This window comes from Equus caballus, chromosome 1, assembly GCF_041296265.1.
Source record: "Equus caballus isolate H_3958 breed thoroughbred chromosome 1, TB-T2T, whole genome shotgun sequence".
Classification (NCBI taxonomy): Eukaryota; Metazoa; Chordata; class Mammalia; order Perissodactyla; family Equidae; genus Equus; species Equus caballus.
In genome coordinates, this window is record NC_091684.1 from 8,648,139 (window position 1) to 8,668,780 (window position 20,642).

A 20,642-nucleotide genomic window follows, 5' to 3' on the forward strand; every position below is an offset into this window, starting at 1 on the left:
TTTGTAACTTGAGGTTTTGAGACTTGGGAAAATTACTTACTTTCTCTCAGCCTCCATATCCTTTTTTGTAAAATGAGGATTTTTAAAATCCTGACCCTTAATCATAATAGCCAAAAGGTGGAAGCAACTCAAGTGTCCATCACCAGATGAATGGATAAACAAAACATGGCCTATCCTTACAAGGGAGTATTACGCAGCCATAAAAAGGAATGAAATTCTGAAACATACTGCACCATGGATGACCCTAGAGGACATTATGCTAAGGGAAATAAACTGGACACAAAAGAACCAATGTTGTGTGATTCCACTTATGTGAGGTCCCCAAAGCAGGCAAATTTAGAGAGACAGATATCAGAATGGTGGGCGCCAAGGGTTGGGGACCAAGAATGGGGAGTTATTATCTTATAGGGACAGAGTTTCTGTTTGGGAAGATGAAAAGAGTTCTGGAAATGGATGATGGCCATGGTAGCACCACAGTGTGAATGTATTTAATGCCACTGAGTTGTACACTCAAAAAGGGTTGATATAGTAAATTTTATGTTGTGTGTATTTTAGCACAATTTTTTTGAAATCTTGACCTTATGGGGTTAATGTGAACATTAAATCAGATAATATATGTAAAGTGCTTAGCACAGAGCATGACAGTATAATTAAAGCTCTTGATAAGTGGTAAATATTGTGTGCACTAGGTGCCTACTAGGTGCCTGGCACCGTGCTAAGCTCTGGGGATACAACAGTGAACTAGGCAGGGATTATGTCTGCCTTCACGGTGCTGGCAAGACGAGGGCCACGGGGGTAAGCAGACCACAGGCGGCACAGCCTGCTCTCAGATGAGCGAATGTCGGGTAAGGGCTGGAGGCACGGAGGCCCGGCCCACGCAGCCTCCCCGAGAGACGAGCCAGCAGCTTGTTCGAGTGCTTGGTTTCAAATGTGCGCCTGTCACAGGTTCCGAGGCAGAAGGGCCAGGCATCCCTCTCACCCCCCTGTTCCCAGCCCTGGCCCAGGACCGCGGACACGATGGGCGCTCTGAAGTGTTTCTCTCTCTCTGTTTACTTCTCTGTCGGCCTCACAGAGTTCTCAAGCTTGCAGCATCCCTTCAAAGCAAGACATATATTTTCAAGTTCAAGCTTTGGAAGGAAAAGCCAGATAAATACATAGATATATGGAGACATGTGACAGCCCTCCTGACTGAGACCTCGGAATCTCCTGGGAGGAGAGAGAAGTGAAGGGCCCTGCCGTGGGAGGAACAATTACAGTTCCAGTTCCGTGGGAAAGTGCTTCAAAAGGGAAATGGGGTGCCATGAGGGGTGACAGTAGCATGCCCAGCCCAGTCTGGGTGGACCCATGTGGGGGGCCAGGGAAGCCAGGGTCCCAACAGATGAGCCGGGTCCCCTGTTGTCTGTGCGGTCGGGTGTCCTCACTTCTGGCAAGAGCACCTCAGTGAGCCCTGGGGACATCCCCGTCCCCACCTGCCCCCACCCCATGGATGCAGGAGCTGATGCATGCCCCAGGCCTGGGAAGTCAGCTGGGAACACTGGATTCCAGAAGCCCTGCCAGCCCTGTTAGGATACAGAGGGTCCCCTTCCACAGGGGGCACTGTCCTCACAGGAATGCAAGCTGCCTGGAGCTGCTGGTAGCCGCCTCTCCCCCTCAACCCAGCGGTGCCTCCAGAAGCAGGATGCCTCCACTTTGGGTTACCTGAGCCAGTAAACTCTCCCTTTTGCTAATGCTATTTAAACATAGCTTCCATAACACGCATCCATATCTGTGTCTCCCTCTCTCCCAGTCCTACTTGTTCCCCGCCCAGGAACCTAGCTCAGGGGGCATGGAGTTAGAAAGCATTGTCCGTGATTGTTAGACAAATGATTCACGTTTGTAGGGTAACCAGCCATCCTGATAACCAGCCATCACCCTACATCACTCCCGTCTCTGCCTCCGTTCCCAGCTGTGGCGACACCCATATTTCCGGGTCAATAGCAGTGGGAACCAGAGAGGCCTCAGTGCCCAGAGAGGAAATATCCAGGCTGGGGGAACCTGAGCCAGGCCCCTCTGATCACCTCTGATCACCGGCGTCCTGGGGGTTAAAGGTGCTCAATCGGTAGCCAGGTCTGAGCCCCTCCCTCCCAGGGACCCACAGCCCACCAGGTTCCAGAACCCTGCAGAACCAGCATCATGAGTGTGTGCTGGGATGTGGGTGAACCATCGGCAGGGTCACCCAAGAGGAACGCCACCCAAGAAACCTCCCCATCCACAGAGATGGGTGCTCCGAAAGGGGCCATTCTCTGCAGCTTTCGGGGACACTGCTGGCATTTGCACAACCAGCAAGTGGGTTTTTCCCCTGGTGATGCACTATTTGCAATTTGATATCAAAAGAGAAAGGGTTGTGGTCAGGAAGTTTCTAGAAAACAAGGTTCTTTCTGGCTTCATGTGCCACCAGCTTCCGTGAAGTCCTGTTGATCGCGGTGTAAGGAAAACAGTTAATTTCACATTCTCTTCTGAATTCTTAAAGACTCTCCCCCAGAAACAACAGACTTGACCTGCATCCTATGAGCAGACAGTCAGCCTCCCAGGGCCAGGAGACAATTTGTTGAGGGGAGACGGAGGGGGAAGGGCAGATGCTGTTTTGAGCAGACCAACAGGAAATGAGTGTGGATTTCCTGCTGGAAACCTTTGCAGCCCAATAGAGCTAAATTCCCCCACTTTCAACGATCTCTTTCCCTTGCTTTCTCTTTCTGTCAATATGCTATTATCTCCAGTGACTCCTGCCCTCCCAAGAAAAATGAGGCAGGAAATAGACAATATAATGGGAAGTATGGCAAATGCACGTTTCCTGTCAACAATATGCCTTACTAATAGATTGTCAGATGAGTATTTTATTAGAACAATGATTATGACAGCTACAATATTTCCAGAGACAAACTAGGGTTGATCTGACTTAAAAGAATGAGGAAAGGGCTTTGCCATGCAACAATATGGGTTTGGGGCTTGGCTGTGTGTCTGGGAGGCAGAAATCTACCCGTTCTAAGCTTACGTTTGGCTCCAATCGCTGTGTGGCTGTGAGTGTGGGCACGGACACTCTGTCTCCCTCCCCGACTCCCTCTCTGGTCTGAGGTCGATGACACTCTCAAGCCTCTTCCCCTGAGGCCTGAAGATGGGGGAGCCTTGAGTGGATGGCCCTAGAGATGCTGGGGGTTCCAGAGGCGACTGGGAGAAGTAGTCTCCTGCACTCTTCCTGGCTCTGACTCCTGGTCGTAGCGTGGCTGAGCTCTGCCTCAACCAGACAGGTCCCCTGCCACATTCCCACCAAGCCAGGGCTCCAAGCCCAGGCCGATCTCAGCCTGCCCACGGCCCACGCAGATGGATCCCATCCAGGAACACTGATGACTTCAGAGTGCGGTGGGAGGGGGACATAGAGGGCAAAGATTTTATGAAAATGCCTCTGTTTGTGTGTACTTCCTGTTCCATCCTTGGAGCACCCTGCATGCCTCAGGAAGCAGCTGGCATTGTCCCCGTTTTAAGAAGGAGGTTGCAGAGACCCGGTGATGAGGGACCCACTCACTCCCAGAGCTGAATTCAGGACCCAGGCCCTTGACCTGGGGCACACTTAGTCCTGTGGAAGTGCTCATCACAGTCTCAAACCTCATTTGTGTGGTTTTGGTTAATTCCCCCTGCTGCCCTCCGTGGGGCTGTGCATTCCATGGGATGGGAGCCAGTTTATTTTGCTCATCACTTTTCCCAGAGACCATTGCAGCACCTGGCACCAAAGAGGTGCTCAGTAGACATTCATTGAATGAGTGAATGAATGAATGAATGAATCATCTAATTGAGCAACTACCCTGGTGTGGTGACAGTTGGGAACAGAGAGTCTCCTATCGTCTCACTCACAGACGGGACAGAAATCTACCATGTGTCCCCAACCCAAACACTCAGGGTCCAATTTCCTTCCACCTCCCCAAAAAGGCAGAATAAGTAAGGCTTCCTTCTCCAGCCTGGGGGAGCACCAGGTATCCAGAAATCCTTAACCTCATGTTTTCTTGACCTCTGTGAATGAACGAGCTGGAAGGCCCTTTTGCCACTGAGAGGTGGGAGAGAGTGGGGTGGAGTGGTGGCTCGTTTTCTTCAGAATTTACAAGAATGAGCAAAAGAAAAATGCACACTGGATTGTGCCTGCGATCCAGAACAGTGAATTGAAACGAAGACTTCGTCTCCCGAGTGGAGAGCCAAGAGGAGAGCAAAAGGGCAGGGAACCATTCAAGTCCATGGGGATCTTAATTTTCTTAATAGCAAACTTATTTAAAATGCTTTATCATAACGTGAGAGTTGCCTGTGCATGTTCAATTTCAAACTTCATCAGATTCTCAGGAGATAAAGCCATCTCCATCAGGTTGGCAAAAATATAATAACAAAGGAGAAAGGGAAGAGTGAGATGGCTTTACAGAAAAAAAAAAAAAAGGCAGAAGTTTAATCTCCAGAGCAGGGTCTATAAATAGACCCAAAAAATCAACAAGAAATAAAAATCGATGGTTAAGCAAAAACAAGAGTAAGTTCTTAAAGAACAAAAAGATTTTGTACAGCAATCACCTACTCAATTTATGGAACTGTTTCCAGAGGAATAAATGGAATGACGAGAATTGAGTTCCTGCCAAGGGCTGCTGGCCCCTTATCCGACCACTGTGTTCTGTCAGCGCAGCCCCTGATGCCAGGCCCTCCTGCCTGCGTCCTCCCGAGACACAGGGACCCCAAAGCCCCAGGGCTGATTTCAGAGAAAACGAATCCAATTCCGCTCAACTAGTGAACAAGGTCTTACTGTGTACAAACACACACTCAGCTTTTAAGGGCCCCAAAAGTGAGCTAAAAAAAGCTAGCCCGTGTCCCTTGGGGGTTTATTATCCAATAAGACAATGCAGACAAGTACCCTCAAAACTGCAAATTATGGCAGGAGAATTCCTCCATAGGTATGATTTCTTTTGAAGATAAAGGAGTTTATTTCCAATCATAAAGGTAATAGAAATAGAAAGCTACAAAAATACAGAACATGAAGAAATTTTAAATAACCTAGAGATCATCACTGTCCACCTTTTGAACTATTTCCTTCCAGCCTTTGTACATACATAACAACATTTATGTTTTATAAATTGCCTACACTGCTCAGACATTCCATCGCAAGCAGGTTCCCGTGGCACTGGATACTCCCTGAAAACACAATTTGTAAGTGGTTGCATATTTCCTCACATGGCCAGGCTGTAATGTATTGAGCCATGACACTCTCGACAAACATCTAGAGCCCGGATGCCAGACTGGTTCTATTCATGGAACATATAAGAAATGCTATAGCAAATCTCCTTATGTAGGAGTCTCTGATAACATTTCTGATCTTTTCCATAATATAGATTGTTACAAGTGGACTTACTGGGATAAAGGAGAAAATTCTAAAATCTCCTGAAACATATGCCAAATTGGATTTCTGAATGACTGGATCAGTTTAAACTCTACAGGCAATATAACAGATTGTCTGCTTGCTGCCTATTGGCCAACTTTGAGTGCTATCATTTTTTTTAGGATTCCTGTACAAAAAATTTGGAAAGTAGAAGAGGTCCTTCCCAATGTGTTTAATCAGGAGTTTTCCTGAAGAAAGTAGGATTTGCAATGGAGCCTAAAGAGTGAGGAGGAAATAATGGTGGAAAGAGGTGGAAATGATGCTCCAGGCAGAGGCAGCCCTCTGAGCAGAGCGTAAAGGGCAGGAATGGGCATTCACATTCCAACAACGGTGGGTAATCCTGTTTGGCTGTGTAAGGGAGGGGTGCAGGATGGACTAGAAAGAAAAGCCGGACAAACAAGAAGGGCCTTGGATGCCAGCATATGTGGACAACTTGCATTTACTCACAAATAATGGGGAGACATTGGAGGTTGTGAGGGCCATGCTGCGAACTGCGATTCATTCAGGAAGACTTGTCTGGCCAGATGTGCTGGAGAAGCTGGCGAGGAGAGGAGCCAACAGCACAGAGACCAGTTCTGAGCTGCCACACCGGTCCAGGGAGGATGTGATGACAACCACGCCTTGGGGGATGGATGGTGTTAGTGTTCCTGCATGCCGACATAGTGGTAGATCGATGTGTGTGTGTTTTCTCTCCGCCACAAAGCTGTTAGCTCCCTAGGGTCAGGGACTGGGTCTCACTCTCTTTTATAAAGAGTTCCGAGCACCATGCACACAGGATACGTTCAATACATCCTCACTGAATTGAAAATGATCACTCCATCTGGTTTCATTTACCCAACAAACACATAAGAAACATCAAACAAGCCAGACACCACACCTGGACGTCTGAGGACACAGACAGCCTCTGACCACAGAGCCTGCAGGGAGACGGCATCTTAAGACCTGTAAATCCGCTTCTGGCCCCTTGTACCATGGGCTCCACAGACACAGGCAAGAGCAGTGAGCTGGGGAGAGATTTGGCCAGCTGGCCCCTGTACTGGTGACTATGGTCATCAGCCATCAACATGTTCTTTCTCTGGGAAAAAGCCCTGGTTAGAGAGAGGCCGACCCAGACAGAGGTTTGAGTGGAAAGGGAGATTGTTTGGTATTTGTTGGCCAAAGGGGGCCACTAACTGTCCTAGATGCAGGCGGTCACGCACAGGGCCCTGAACCGTGGGGGTGATGGCAGTGAGCAGAACGGAGGGCAACTGATGCAGAGGGGAGTAAGAGAAGGTGGGAGGAGGGGATGCACTGCAAAGAAGAAAAGGAAAACGGAGCAAGCAGTGCCCCAGTGGAGTCGAGTGCAAGGAGGACGTGGGGACGACGTGCTGGAGACTGGCAGACAGACTAGAGAGAGTTTGGCGGGCACGCAGGAGGCCTGAGCCTGAGCCTGAGCCTGCAGAGGGCATGGCTGAAGTCAACCTGGGGTGGGTTTCAAGGGTCCCCAAGGAGGTCAAAGGGACCCAAAGCAGACCCCTTACTTGAATTTGCTTGAGGAAATCACCAACTCCCCGGCCCAGTGTGCCAGCTGAGCCCTGGCCACATTGGGGGCCATGCATTCTGGAGCAGCGCCCCCTGCATGGCCCCACCTCTGTGAGAGGCTCTTGTGAGCCTAACACGAAAGTGGAGAAGTCAAGACCTTCTTCTTCTCCACCCGTGGCTGGGTCCAATCCAGTGGCCCAGCTCTGAATCCAGCAGTACTGGACCCTTTCAAGTAACATCCCTGTCTCCCGTCAACCTCACCTGTCTCATGGACAAGTTGGTAATGGGCACCATCCCAGGCGGGTCAGCCTTGCCGGCCTCGTTCTGCAGATTAGGAGACGGAAGCTCAAAGTTGAAGCAACTTGCCCACGGGCCCCCAGAAAGTAGGACAAGATCCAAACCTGGGCCTTCAGACTGAATTCCAGGTCTTTCCATGCAACGCCTCACCTGCTGGTGTCCAACCGAGGTCTGGTCTCTGATGGAAAAGGCTGCTTTATCCTCACTTTTCCCAGGAGGGGACCCCGTGGGCTGTCAGAGGAGCATTCCTCTTCCCGGGGATGGGACTGGGACAGCAGATGATGGCAGCAAGAAGTCTTTGAAGAGTAGAAAGAAAGAGGTGCCGAAGGCGTGGAGTGAAGTGGGTGAGAGGCAGCAGCACTGAAGGTGAATGCACACGGCCATCAGCAGAGCGAAAGAGCATATCATCCAGCGTGCCATCAAATTAACTCAGCAGCCAGATCCTGAGCATGCCACCTCCCTTGGTCCTCCACTCCAGCAGAGGCCTCCTCCGAAGCGAAGCGGACCGGCGTCATCCTTGCTTCCTCCTGCCCCAGCCCCACCCCTAATCAACCAACAGGCGCTGCCAATTCCTTCTCCGGAACATCTCTGCGTCTTCCTCCCTCACCACTGCCCAGGTCCAAATTCTCATTCTCTCTCAAGTCTCTACAACAGGCTCCCAGTCAGAGGGTCTCTACTCCTAACGTGGGCCAGAATCACCTAGATTCTGGGAAAAATTCAGATCCCTCCCTGCCGCCCACCCACCATCAGGAGTCTGTCATTGTTAATAGGGTGGGGTGACTCACTCTGGAAAAACACTGTCCTGGTCTCCCCTCATTGGGTCACTTCTCCAGTGACAACCCTGCAGGGACTCCTCTTACCGAAAGATGATGGCTAAGCTACAGTATATGGCCTACCAGCGCCCGGTCTCTCACTGTCTCCTGCCACCCCTGCCATACCAAGTTGCTCTGTAACCTCCAGGCCTGTCCTGGACCTGGAGCATCCTTGCTCCATGCACTTCCACGTATGTCTCAGTTCAACGACAGCTCCCCCAGAAAGCCTTCCCAGACTGGCACCCACACCAATGAGGACGCCTGCTCGGTGCTCCTTCCCTGTGTGTGCAGCCCTCCCGTGGGTGGGTGGGGTTAGTCTGTCCACAAGGGCCTCCCCGGTCACCTGTAGGGCTCGTCCTGGGCCTGAGGACTAGGGCTGGACTCTGCAAGTTTAACGAGCGTCTCAAGAGATTCCGTTGGAAGCTCAAGTCTGAGAGTCGCAGCACTTTGCCCTTAAAGGCAGGATCCTGTCTTAAGAAGAAGGAGAAGCTGGCATTTATCGAGCATCTGCTGTGTGCTGGGCATTGTGCTAAGCACTGGCCATATAGTCCTATAATCCTCACCACGGCAATTTATTACCCCCAATTTACAGGTGAGGGAACTGAGAACCAGCCAACCACTTGAGGAAAATCACTGTGTCACGTCCCGGCAGGGAAGAGATGCCACTCAAAGTGTCATTTCAGGGGAGTTTATTAAAGGGGCAATTTTAATTTAATTTAACTGACCACCCCTGGGCCTGAAGGAGCAAGGGGCAAGGGCCGTGGGGATCCACAGAGGGTAGTTACATGCAGAAGGCCTCCAGAAAGGAGCTGCAGTTTTCAGTGGGGTGAAGGGTGGGGGATATGGAGCCAACCCCTGGCAACCAACAAGGAGGGAGTTGAAGAAACCCCCACACACACATTCTCCTTCCATGTCACCTCTGGTCAGTGCCTCCCACTGGCTGAGGTCAACCAGAAGCCAGAAGGCAAGGGAGCCCAAGGATGTGGCCGATGCAGGTCAGCCTCCCAAGGCACAGAGTTGAGTGCAGACGATGGAGTGAATCTGGAGGGCCAGCTGGAAGGTCCAGCACCATCCCAGAGCCAGAAATGGCAGAGGGAGCCGGATTTGCATCTAAATCCTTCATCCCTGGCCTGTTCTGTCCTAGTGTCTCCAGGAGAGCATAGTTCCTGGCATTCGTAGGCTCTTGCGCCCATTTGTCATTTTGATTGAATGAATGAATGAATGAATTGCTGAGTGGAGTGCATACGGATATTGGTGTTAGGCCTGGGTTTGAAGCTTTACCACCACCACTTAGGACTGTGTGACCTCATGTCTCTGAGCCTCAGTTTCCTCGTCTGTGAATTGTGGGCAATCATAGTACCTCCCTTACAGCCCTGATGTGAGAAGCACACGAGATAATGCATACAAAGTACCAGGCACCAAGCATCAGTAAATGCTAGTGATTGTTATTATTGGTAATATAACACACAATTGAATGTGTACCTTGTGTTCAGCGATCTAGACTTAGCCTGGTCATTTGCTCTACTCATCTGATATTTGACACAGGGGAAGTGGGGAGAGAGGCAGAGAAGTGCCAGTGGAAGGATTTTCCCCGACGACAACGGCTGGCTGACCCCCGCATTCCTGCTCTATGTATGAGGAGCCCTTTAACTTCATTAGTCATGAGTGTGGCATCAAGCAGTAAGTTAATTTCTAACTGTGGCACTTGATAAATTTTCCATTTACCTCATTAGTTTTTACAGCCTGCAATATTGGTGAGAACACTTCCAATTAACCATATGGGAAGCTTCAGTATGGAATCACAACAATTTTTTAAAATGTGTTATTTAACCAAATAAGAATCACAGCCCCCAGAAATAAAGATGCTTGGAACCAGCACTCAAGTCCCAGGGAAGAGGTGCTTCCCGGAGGCTTGTCAGTCGGGGTCCCGAGTCAGGGGCTCACCTTGGGGGGAAAGGGCTGATCAGGGCACTCCCCCACTGACCCCTATTCCCTGAGGAGCTCTGGGAAGGAAGCCACAAGGAAATCCAGGGGCTGGCCTCAAGGCCGGTGTACACAACTAGGTGTCAGGGGACCCTGTTCTGAAATCTAACAAACGTCTATAGATGCTCCTCTTTAGTCTAATTATTAAGCATTTCTCAACCTCTTATCTCATTTGATAACCACAAGAAGTCTGCGAAATGGGAGATGGTCTTCCTGCTTCACAGCTGAGGACACCAAGAACCAGAGAGGTTTCAGGACTGCCGAGATCAAATGGAAGTACGTGGTCAAGCTGCAGCTCAGGCCAGGCCTTCTGAAGCTCACTCCGCCACTGTGTCTCGGAAACTAGGACTGGTACAGACTGGAGGACCTGTCCCACTCCTCATGCTTTCCCCGGGGCCATGACGGTTCTGCCTGAAAATTCTCTGGTATCAACTCTCAGAGCCCAGACCGAACTTGTGACTAAGGCTGGGCCATCAGACATCACAGTCCCCTGAGGCCATGAGTGGTCCAAGCCATGGGCGTATGGGATTCAAGTGCGACCCCAAGAGTCTTCAGCCTGGACCTGAGAAAGAGGCATTTGGAATTCTGTCCTTGGGCTATGCTGGAGAGGCCAGCCTGGAGACACCGGCGGCCATGTTCTTGACAGGAAAGAGAATGTGGTAAGATGTGACACCACCCAGGGGCCAACAGATGTGGGTGGGCTGCAGGAAGAGGAGAAAGAAAGAGAACTGCTGGCAACCTAATGAAGCCCTGGATCCGGACATCCCTGAGATCAATCCTGTCCCCACCTGTCCCAATGTTATCAGATGAGCCAATAATCCCCCTGATCACAGCAGAATTTCTGTCCCTGCAGCCATCTCATAGAGAACCTAAGTCTCATTCTGCTCAGCTGTTCATGGACTTGGACGGACTCAATCTGTTGTCTTCACGCTGGTTCCCAGAGTGCTGGGAAGACGGGCGGGGCTGTGGTAGAGGATTGAGGGGTACTTGGAGCTCCCAACCCCACTTTGGGCTGCCAAGCAAAGTCTTGATTGATTCTGAGTCTCAACAAAGTGCAAAAACTACTGGCTTGGGTGACTCATCCAGCTGATATCCTGGTTTTCACATACTGGCCCCAGGAAAAAACTAAGATTTAGCCCCATGGGTACCTTCTATCGGTGGTTCCATTGGGAGCCATCAAGCTCCCTCCCCCAACCCTTCCACTCTCTGCTGTGAGTTACTCAGAGCAGGTCTCCTTTTCCAGAACAGGGGCTTATGGCTCTGCTACCTCAAGACCAGTGTTCTGCCATGACTTGCACAGTCTCGCTTTCTCTGCTCTGCCAAAGCAGTGGACATCTTCACCTGCGAGGGAACAATGCATTCAGGTGTCTAACCTCTGTGGTTGTCTTCTGCAGATGGAGTGGCCTGAGCTTAGGACTGCGAGTTGGGAGACATGGGTTCTGGTTCACGTTCAGCTGCAACGCTGAGGCTGCTTTAGCTGTAAGAATCAAATCTGCCCAAATCCAAGTGGCTTTAAGAATTTGGACCTTTCTTATCCCCTGGACGAGAAGCCCACAGCAGGCCAGGTGCAGACTGGTCCATGGCTCAATGAGGTCATCAAAGGCCCAAGGGTATTCCATCTTTCTGCCTTGCCATTCTTAATGTGGTGATAGGATCACAGCCATTAGCCCGTGGACCCATTCCCCGCATCTGAAATGCTTGCATTTCAGAGGACTGCAGTTCCCAGGATTGTGGGATGGTTTGGCCAACAGGAAGTGCTGATGGAGAAATAGAAGGCAGATGGAGGGATGAAGTTGGGGCAATTCTCTCCCTCTCTCTGTGCATCCAGGGTATCCCTGGCAGTTGCTGAACCTTCACTGTGGCTCAAGCTCCCACCAGACAACTTTTCCCCTCTCTACCTTCCCCGACCCCGGTAGTCCCAGCTCCTTCCAAGAGGCTCTTGCCATGATTCTATATCTCAACTCCAGCTTCTGGGCTCTCATAACACTCTTTCCTTCTCTGTCCCTACAGTCCTAGGAGTGTTAACTGTGTCCTGCAATTACTAACCTCTGGAGGGGAGTGGCTCATTATTCCCCTTGGCTTGTCAGCTCTTCCATCATCTATGTAAGCAATCCTTGCATTCATTTCCTCTGTTTTAAACACTTAGAGTGGCTCCTGTTTCCTGGCTGGACACCAGCTAATGCAATGGTCCTCCTCGAGCTTTGTTTACATGGTTACAAGATAGCTGCTGCAGCTCCAGCCTTCACATCCTCACCATAGCCACTCTGAAAGTCAAAAAGACAATTTCTCCCTGTTTGCTTCTTTTTGCAAGGGAGGTAAACTCTTCCCACTATTTGGCAAAATTTAGTCAATGCTAATAGTCAAGCTGAAAGAGAGGCGGGGAAAGTGAGTAATCCAGCATTTTTAACCCCTATAATGTAAGATGGGCTCTTCAAGCAAGAAAAAGGTAGGTAGGCAATGGCTGCTGAGTGAGCAACCAACCACGTGTGTCACACATACCTGGGGTGTGATTGTGGTCCGGTCACCTCCTCCCTCTGGGCCTCAGTTTCCTAATCTGGAAAATGTGGGAGTTTGGTGAGGTCAGTGGTTTCTGTATTCTCCAGAGCCCTTGGGTTTCAAGGAGGTGCCTTAGGGGCCACTGTGGGGCACAAGAAAGTGGGATCTGAGCACGTGGGATCCTGCCCCAACTTCAACAAGAACAGCCTCACTTGATCTTTGTGGAAATAAAAGAACTCTGCTGGATTCGCTGATTTCTAATGTCCCTTGGAGCTCCCTCAAGGACCAGGATTCAAAGTTGTAGATCAATTTATAAAAATGAGGAAATAACCAGGATGATGTTCTTGCTAAGAATGATCCATTAGCCGTGGGGGTTATTCATAATAAACTTTGCAGATTGATTAAGCTCCTTGGCTTTTTGCCAACTATAACCCATCTGCATGATGCTGCAGACTCCACGCCACAGAGGAAGATGTGCTCTCTGAAACTTCTGGACTCCTCCATTCTCTTCACTTATGAGAAGGCAAACCCCTTACGTATATACAATTATTTGAAACTATTTATCTTGCACAGAGGAATTGATCTTGGCAGGTCTTTCTCACCAGCCTTGACACTGACGAATCACCTTGGAGATGGTCTCAGAAAGGGGAGACATGCCCCTAACGGATGGCTCTTCTCATCTGAATCTTTCCCCCGGAGGCTCTTCTCCCTTTGGAATCTTCCTTATTGCCCTTTGTGGATTTAACTCTATGAGTGTTGTGCTGGGGGCAGCACCCGGTTTACTCCTGTTGTCCGAAGGCATCTTATGGATGGAAGGTTCAAAGTCAGGGCCCCTCAGAGACCTCTGGGCCTTTGCCAAGGCTCGTCCTCAGCTGAGAACAAACGACACTCTCTGACAGCTATCTTCAAGGAGTAGTTACTGAGCACCTCCTCTGCGACCCTCACGGTCAGAAAACAATTCTAGCCGCCTCAATCTGCGTAGCCCTTTCACACCCTCCTTCTCACTTAGGTCTCTAGGCTCCTTGAGCCTGCTCTGTCCTGTTAGCACCTTGCTCTCTGCCTGGCATGAGTTAGACAGTACAGGTGATACCATTCCCATTTTACAGATGAAGAACCTGAGGCCCAAAAAGGCTAAATACCCAGGGTCACACAGGTAATAAATGCCGAAGTCAACACTTGAACTCAGCTCTGTGGGTTCTGAGTTGAATCCCCCCACAAGGACAGAGTCTACCACGGTCTGACCCGCAGGAGGTGCTCCACAAGTCCCACTTCCTTTCCTCTCCCTCTCCCCCCACGGCTCTGGGTTGCCTCTCCAGACTCAGCAGAGATGAAACACGTGGGCCCAGGTGCTCTCAGCCTCCTCGTTGATCTCACAGCATTTGCTGGAGGCTGCAATTCATGCCAGCTTTTCTTCTCCAAAATCCCGTGTAAAATAGGAACACAGTCTGTCTTAGTCAGCTCGGGCTGCTATAACAAAAGACCGTAGACTGAGTGGCTTGTAAACAACAGAAATGTATTGCTCACATTCTGGAGGCTGGACATCCAAGATCAAGGTGGCAGCATGGTCGGTTTCTGGCGAGAGCCCTCTTCCGGGTCTCAGACTGCCAACTTCCTGTCATATTCTCCCATGGTGGAAAAAACAGACAGGAGAAACAAGCTCCCTTCTTATCAGGGCACTAATCCTATTCACCAGGGCTCCACCCTTGTGACCTAATCACCTCCCAAAGGTCCCACTCCCCCATACCATCACCTTGAGGGTTAGGATTCAACATATGAATTTGGGGGGACACAAACATTTGGTCCATAACACAGTCTCATTATGAAATGTTCAATAATATGGATACAATAATGCAAATAATAATAATAATAAGTAATACAAACAATTCAACTCAAGTCCTCTTAAGGACCTCACCTCAAATTCTAGGCTCCTGCCGAAAGGAACTACTGGCATTTGCGTAGCATGAATCCGTCTAGATCTATTTCTATGCATTTACAAGTACATGCTTATAAAAATATCATACAAAGAAATATGTAGTTGGGGTTTTTTTTATCTGCTGGGATTTTATTAGAGTGGTATCATACCATACACATTCTTCTGCACTTGCTTTAAAGAATGTTCGAAATCAGTATGTACATATTGGCCTCATTTGTCTTTTTCTGCAGCTTAGTCATCCAATACTTAGTATGGATGTGTTGTGGTTGGTTTAACTAGTCCCTTATTGATGAACATGAGGGTTTTTTCCAACAACTCAGTGTTAAAAACAATGCTGCAGTGGGGATCCTTGTCTGGGCTTCTTGCGCACCAATGAGTATTTCTCTGGAGAAAAAAAGAAACCACAAACTGTGAAAAGAGAAGCGGACTGGGAGAGAATATTTGCAACATATGCAACAAAGTATCAATAATCAAATAATTGAAGAAATGCTTCAATTTAATGATAAAAAGACAAACAACCTAATAGAAAAATGGGCGAAGGAGATAAAGAGACAATTCATAGAAGATACACAAATGGCCAATATGCTTTAAGAAAAGTTGCTGCCCCTCACTAGTAATCGGGGAAAAGCAAATTAAAGCAACAATAAAATACCTTTTTACTCACCGGATTGGCCCAAATTTTCAGCTGAATAACGTCAGTCATTGGCAAGCGTTTCGGGAGATGGCTCTGTCACACGTTGTCAGAGTGCAAATTGATCCTGCCTTTTTGGAGGACAGTTTAGAAGCATCTTTTACCCTCACATGTGCCCACCCACGAGCCCAGCAGTTTCCCCTCCTGAGTTTCCGTACAGAACAACAGTGTTAGCTGCTTTACGCTGGCTTGTCCTAGTCACACACATAAGCCTGCCATCCAGGTCAGAGTCAGCCCCGAGGGCCCTGGAACGGAGCTGGCAGGACTTGCATGCTTGGTGGGACAGGCGGGAATGACAGTGATTCAGGGCTCCTCCACTGTCCTTGGCGAGCAGCATTTTCTACCCTGCACTCCCGTCCTTAGGCCTTTGCATGACTGCTCATTGTTCCCAGTGGGGGCAATGACACTGTGGGATGGGAGAGGAGTTTCGTGGGGTGGGTTCAGTGGTTCTGAAGAGACCACACATGGATGATCTTTCTTGCACGTTCTCAGTTTAAGCTGAAATGCTGTGGTCCGGCACAAATGACTGGACTGTGGCCAGAGCAGTAAGTAGCACTCTCTGTCTACCTCCCTAGTCCGAGCAGGGCTCCCTCACTCCTCCTCCACATGTGCAGTCCCCTCAAGGTCTCCCGGCAGTACCCCCAGGTGAAATGCATCACTGTGGCAGCTGACATCACACCCTATGGCCAGCACGGTGGCTCTGACTTCATGCCCCACCTGCCTCCCAGAGACTCTGTCCCCTTACATAGGGCAGGGCTTCGGCTGGGCTTTGCCACCACGTCATTTTCTGGGGGCCTTTCCACCCGCCCCTTGCCAAATCCCTGGAGGATGGCCGGCCAGCCCAGGGCCCAGGCTTGCAAACCCTGTGCTCCACTTGAGCCATATCAAACCTCGGAAAAGCCATTTAGGGACTCCGTTTATGAACTTGAAATAATTCTGTGACAGTGACTCAGGGAGCAGAGGTAAGAGACGGCCTTGCTCCTTGTAAATGTCACAGGCCTTTCCAATAGGACAGGCAAAGATAAAAGGCAGCTAGGGCCGTAAAGTCCATTTATGTGAGTGGAACGACAAGCCATAAAGTCAAACGTGAATAAGCAACTCAGAATCAACCCGAAGCTTAACAGCTGCAGCTCTCCAGCAATGAGGACGCTGGGGTGTAGAACAGAAAGACACAGGACTCTAGCGAACTTCTTTCCCAGGTTCCCAGGACGGTCCCGGGGGCTCCCTGTCTCGCCCAGCTCACGCGATGTTATGCTTCCACAGGCCCCTCCCCTCCCGCTCACACAGGCCGCCCCCTCCTGACCCGGAAGCCAGAAATCTGGGTTTCCGATATATCCTCACTGCCAATATTAGGTTCTCCGTGAAAACACAGTGATCTGAGATATCCCTGCAAATATTTCCTATTTTTAATAACGCAGTATCAATTTGCAAACAGAGTAATGATCTCTGCTACTTTTCAGGAAATTATGTTTAATATACTTTACTAGAGCGAAGGAAGAACAATTTAATTGAAAGAGCTGCTATGAACCATATTTAACCTCAGATGCACTAAATGGAATGTCTCGGAGATAAGTTATGGTTTTTAATTTAACGTAAACTATTCTGTGCATAAGCACTGTGTTCTTGCCACTCTAATAACGACTGGTTTGGGTTTATGAACTATTTTTTTGATCATCCCTTTCCTCTTGTGAACACTCCTTATGAATTTAGTTAAACCCAATCTGGAGTTTTCCCACATGGAATCTGAAATAAAAGGCCCCGCAGGCCAGGCAGACTCCACACTCTGGGGACGGCTGTGCCTCAAAAGCGGCGCATCTCACGACTGGAGAGGATCCCCCGGTTTTTGAGAAGCGCCCGTATTTCACCGCCCAGGCTGGGCCTGCGCCTGGCTGGCTTCTTCACCAGTCTGATTAATGGATTCCAGCCACTGTACCAGCACTTTAAATGAAGTTTCGTGCTCACCAAGATTAATTGCTGAATGAAAAATATTGAAACTTTATTATTCATATAATTCATTCGAGGGGATGATCCCAGGAAAATGTAGTATGTGGTTGAAGTTCATCATTTGACAGTAATTGAAGGGAAGGAAGACGGAAGGAAGCAAGCGGCTGTATGTCACGGCCTGACCTCCTGGGTTGCTGGGGGTACGAGGGAGCCACGTGAACTGGCACCTCGCATTTGAGAAAGCTGCTTACTCAGCCCGGCACGTCATCTGTCCACACCTGCTCCTTGGGTCCTCCTCTTTCCAGCATAGGCGTTGGAGAGTCCTCAGTGGCCAGCCTGCTGCCCTGTTTTATTTTATTCACATCTCTTCTCTCAATTATTTATGTTTGCTTGGCAGAGTGGGCATTTATGGGGGGGGGGGCGGGGAGGGGGTTGCCAACTGGACACCTATTTCCCCTTGTTTGGGTAAGACTGCCAATTTCCCTTTGACAAGTCATCCCCTCTGAGCTTTGGGTGGGATTCCTCGGAGAGAGCATGTGACCGAGTGTTAGCCAATGAGATTACTGCATTCCTCCGGCCACAGTGATTGGTTCAGAATGGACACATGACCTCATCAGGGCCAGTACCATGCAGTGAGTCTTTTCCTGGGAGGGCTGGGACAGAAGCTGACACTTTCTCTCTCCATTGTGAAAGCCAAGAACTGCAAGGCTGGAGCTGCAGGAGCTATTGTGCCAGTTTGAGGGGAGAACAACCAAGAACAGTGGGGAAGCACAAGAGATTAAGATTGGTGATGTCATTTGGGCCCTGAATCAAGCCATACCTGAAGCTAGTGCTACTTCTAAACATTGGACTTTTTAGTTATATGAGTCATATAGTCTTTGCTTAAGCCAGTTTGAGTTAAGTTTTCTCTCAGGGACATTGAATTTAGTGAAATGAAAAAAGAAAAAAAATGTTAGCCAGAGGGCATTCATTCCAGGGGCTTCATGACAAGGCTATGGGTTAGTTCAGGACCCCCTCCCCCTCACCCCCCCCCCCCACACACTCCTGGAAGTGCCCTATTACTGTCTGTTCTCTAGCCTCCCTTCAATAATTTATGCCACCTGATAACCTGTCAATAAATTCATTTTCCACTTATGTTAGCTGAGTGTCAGCTTCTGCTGCTTGCAATTAGAGATGCCTGATGTAACACAGAGTTGGTCAGTGGGAACAGTTCCCTGGCTCCAGGGCTCTTTTACTGCTGACTCAGGCTGCAGGGGCCCAGGGGCCTCAGTCACCTGGTTCACCTGCAGACCTGGATCTGCATGCATCAGCTATGCATGGTTCTCAAAGACAGTTGAGTGAAGAAATCATGTTGCAAAATGATATCATTGATGTGCAACTTAAAAATACACAAAACACTATAAATTGTTTACAGATGCATACATATGTAGTGAAATTACTAAAACAGAATCAGAAGTTACACACGAAATCCCCACCAGTGGTTACCCCTGGGGAGGGAGGGTGGGGAAATGGTACTGGGGAGGTGCTTCTCTGAATTTTTGTCCTGACAAAACCTACAATCAAATGAGGGCCCTCTGAGTTCTCAGGCACAGGGCGTGGTCAGCTGAGATCCTGGCTGGGCCCCTGGGGGCCTGGTGGGATGCAGAGGGAGACCCTGGCCTTCGGCAGCTCACAGCAAGGGGACTGACAGTCAGGCCAGGGCAAACCAGGAGGCAGAGAGTGTGTGCCTGTCATGCAGGGGGAAAGAGAACGTGGGAGGCCCAGGGAGAAAAGATGACCCTTCCTGGCTGCAGGGTGGGCATGGCGAGGGGAAGGAGACGGGACAAGGCTCTGGGACGTCATGTTCAGGGTCTGAAGGACACCTAAGGTCCAGATGTGCAGATCAGTGTGCCGAAGGATACACCCGAGTGCTTGGAAGCACACGAGTTATTCTCTTATCTTTGTTTTCACATTGCACATTTTTAAAATAACATCCAAGGAAAACTAAAAAAAACATGGAAAAGACTTGAAAAAGACAAAGAAGAAAATGACCTCCCTAATCTCATCACTCAGATATAAATAGCCACTCTGAACATTTTAATGAGGCTCCTCCTGTCTTGGCTGCGGAAGATTGACATTCTCCTGAGTCAGGACGTGGTGTAAACAGAGGGCATTTTAAATGAAGTTGGCGATGGTTATCTGTGCAGTGGTGTTTCCTTTGGAAGCAGACTTGTTCCCTCCCACGGAGGGAACAGAAGAAATCCTAGCAAACCTGTGATGATGCTCACTGTGGACAGGCTCTGTTCTGAAAGCTTTATGCATGCTGGACTCAGCCAATCCTCACAACCCTATAAGATGCTGTTATGAATTCCCATTTTACTGAAAAAACTGAGGCCCAGGGGGCTAAATGGCCTGTCCGAGGTTACGTGGCTGATGTTTATATCCGGGTTTCAAAACTGGTAAGTCTGGCTCCAGAGGACTTTCCCGTGATCCCCCCACAGTACGGCCTCTCAAGGAAGCTGATGTTGGCTGAGAACGCACCATGCGTGGCCCGAGCTCCTCCAACCACACAGCCAGGGAGGTGGTCAGCACCGTCCACCTGTCCCACGGGTGAGGCCCAGCGAGGAGTCTTGATCTGCCCAGGTCACGCCATGAAGGAGCAGGCTTGGACAACTTCAGACCCCATCCCTCCCTCTGCCGGGCCCTGGGGGCCCAAGGCCTCAGCTTTGCGGGCTGGCCCTCCCACTGATGCCCAATTCAGCAGGCTCTTTACTGCCACTTGAGGAATTTCCCACACAGAGCCAGGCAGCCAGAAAGCCCTCGCTTTCTGTTCGCACATCTCCTTGGCAGAGGTTTGCGCAGAGGGTGGCACGACCCCTTCCTTCCAGCCGTCCTCGAGCCAGCAAGTTCATCTGAGCACAACTCTGTGCATCCAACCAGAGAATAATAAATTTAATAATTAAAGAATAATTAATTACACCTGAAACTTCTCACTTGGGGGTACAATTAGCCTCTGGCACCTTTAGAATGAGTTGCCAATGACTAATTGTGCCCTCGAGGCGGCGTTTGTAAGTACAATTAATTGTGTGCAAAATTGAACCCACAAATACTTGGGAACATAAAAATTATTCTCACAAAAAGAGTTTGTTCAAAATCCAGGCCCTTATTTTTTTTTAAGAGCCCCGTGGTGGGTTTCCCAGCACGATCCAGATGTGCCAAGGTCTCTGTGGGAGGCCGTCCCTCTCCCAGCGCGAGAGTCGCCCGAGGTCACAGGACCCACTGCTGCCGGGACCCCCAGGCAGCCACACATCAGCGCAGGGCATTGGCAATGACTCCATAGTTAACTATTTAATGCAAAATCATGAGAATGGAAGATCAGGGAGGATAAACCAAGAGTTAAAGTGCAAGGCTTCCTTCTTTGTTTCTTTCCGACTTCTCAGTCAAAGTTGAAGTCCCCCTGAACTGGAGGACCAGTCCTCTTGGTCGGGCACTCGCCTTCTGAACTGTGCCTGCCAGTGCTGGTCAGCCTCTGCAGAGCAGCCCGAGGAG

The 20,642-nt window shown here is 49.6% G+C and overlaps 1 protein-coding gene across 1 annotated transcript in view; it reads left to right on the plus strand.

The window, feature by feature from the left end:
* The first annotated feature begins 10,572 nt into the window (after positions 1-10,572).
* LOC138919113 (collagen alpha-1(I) chain-like) overlaps positions 10,573-20,642 on the plus strand; it is a 34,725-nt gene continuing 24,655 nt past the window's right edge. Inside the window, exon 1 of the mRNA XM_070243262.1 lies at positions 10,573-10,709. Within this exon, the coding sequence (XP_070099363.1) occupies positions 10,573-10,709 (137 nt within the window). The remainder of the gene's footprint in view (positions 10,710-20,642) is intronic.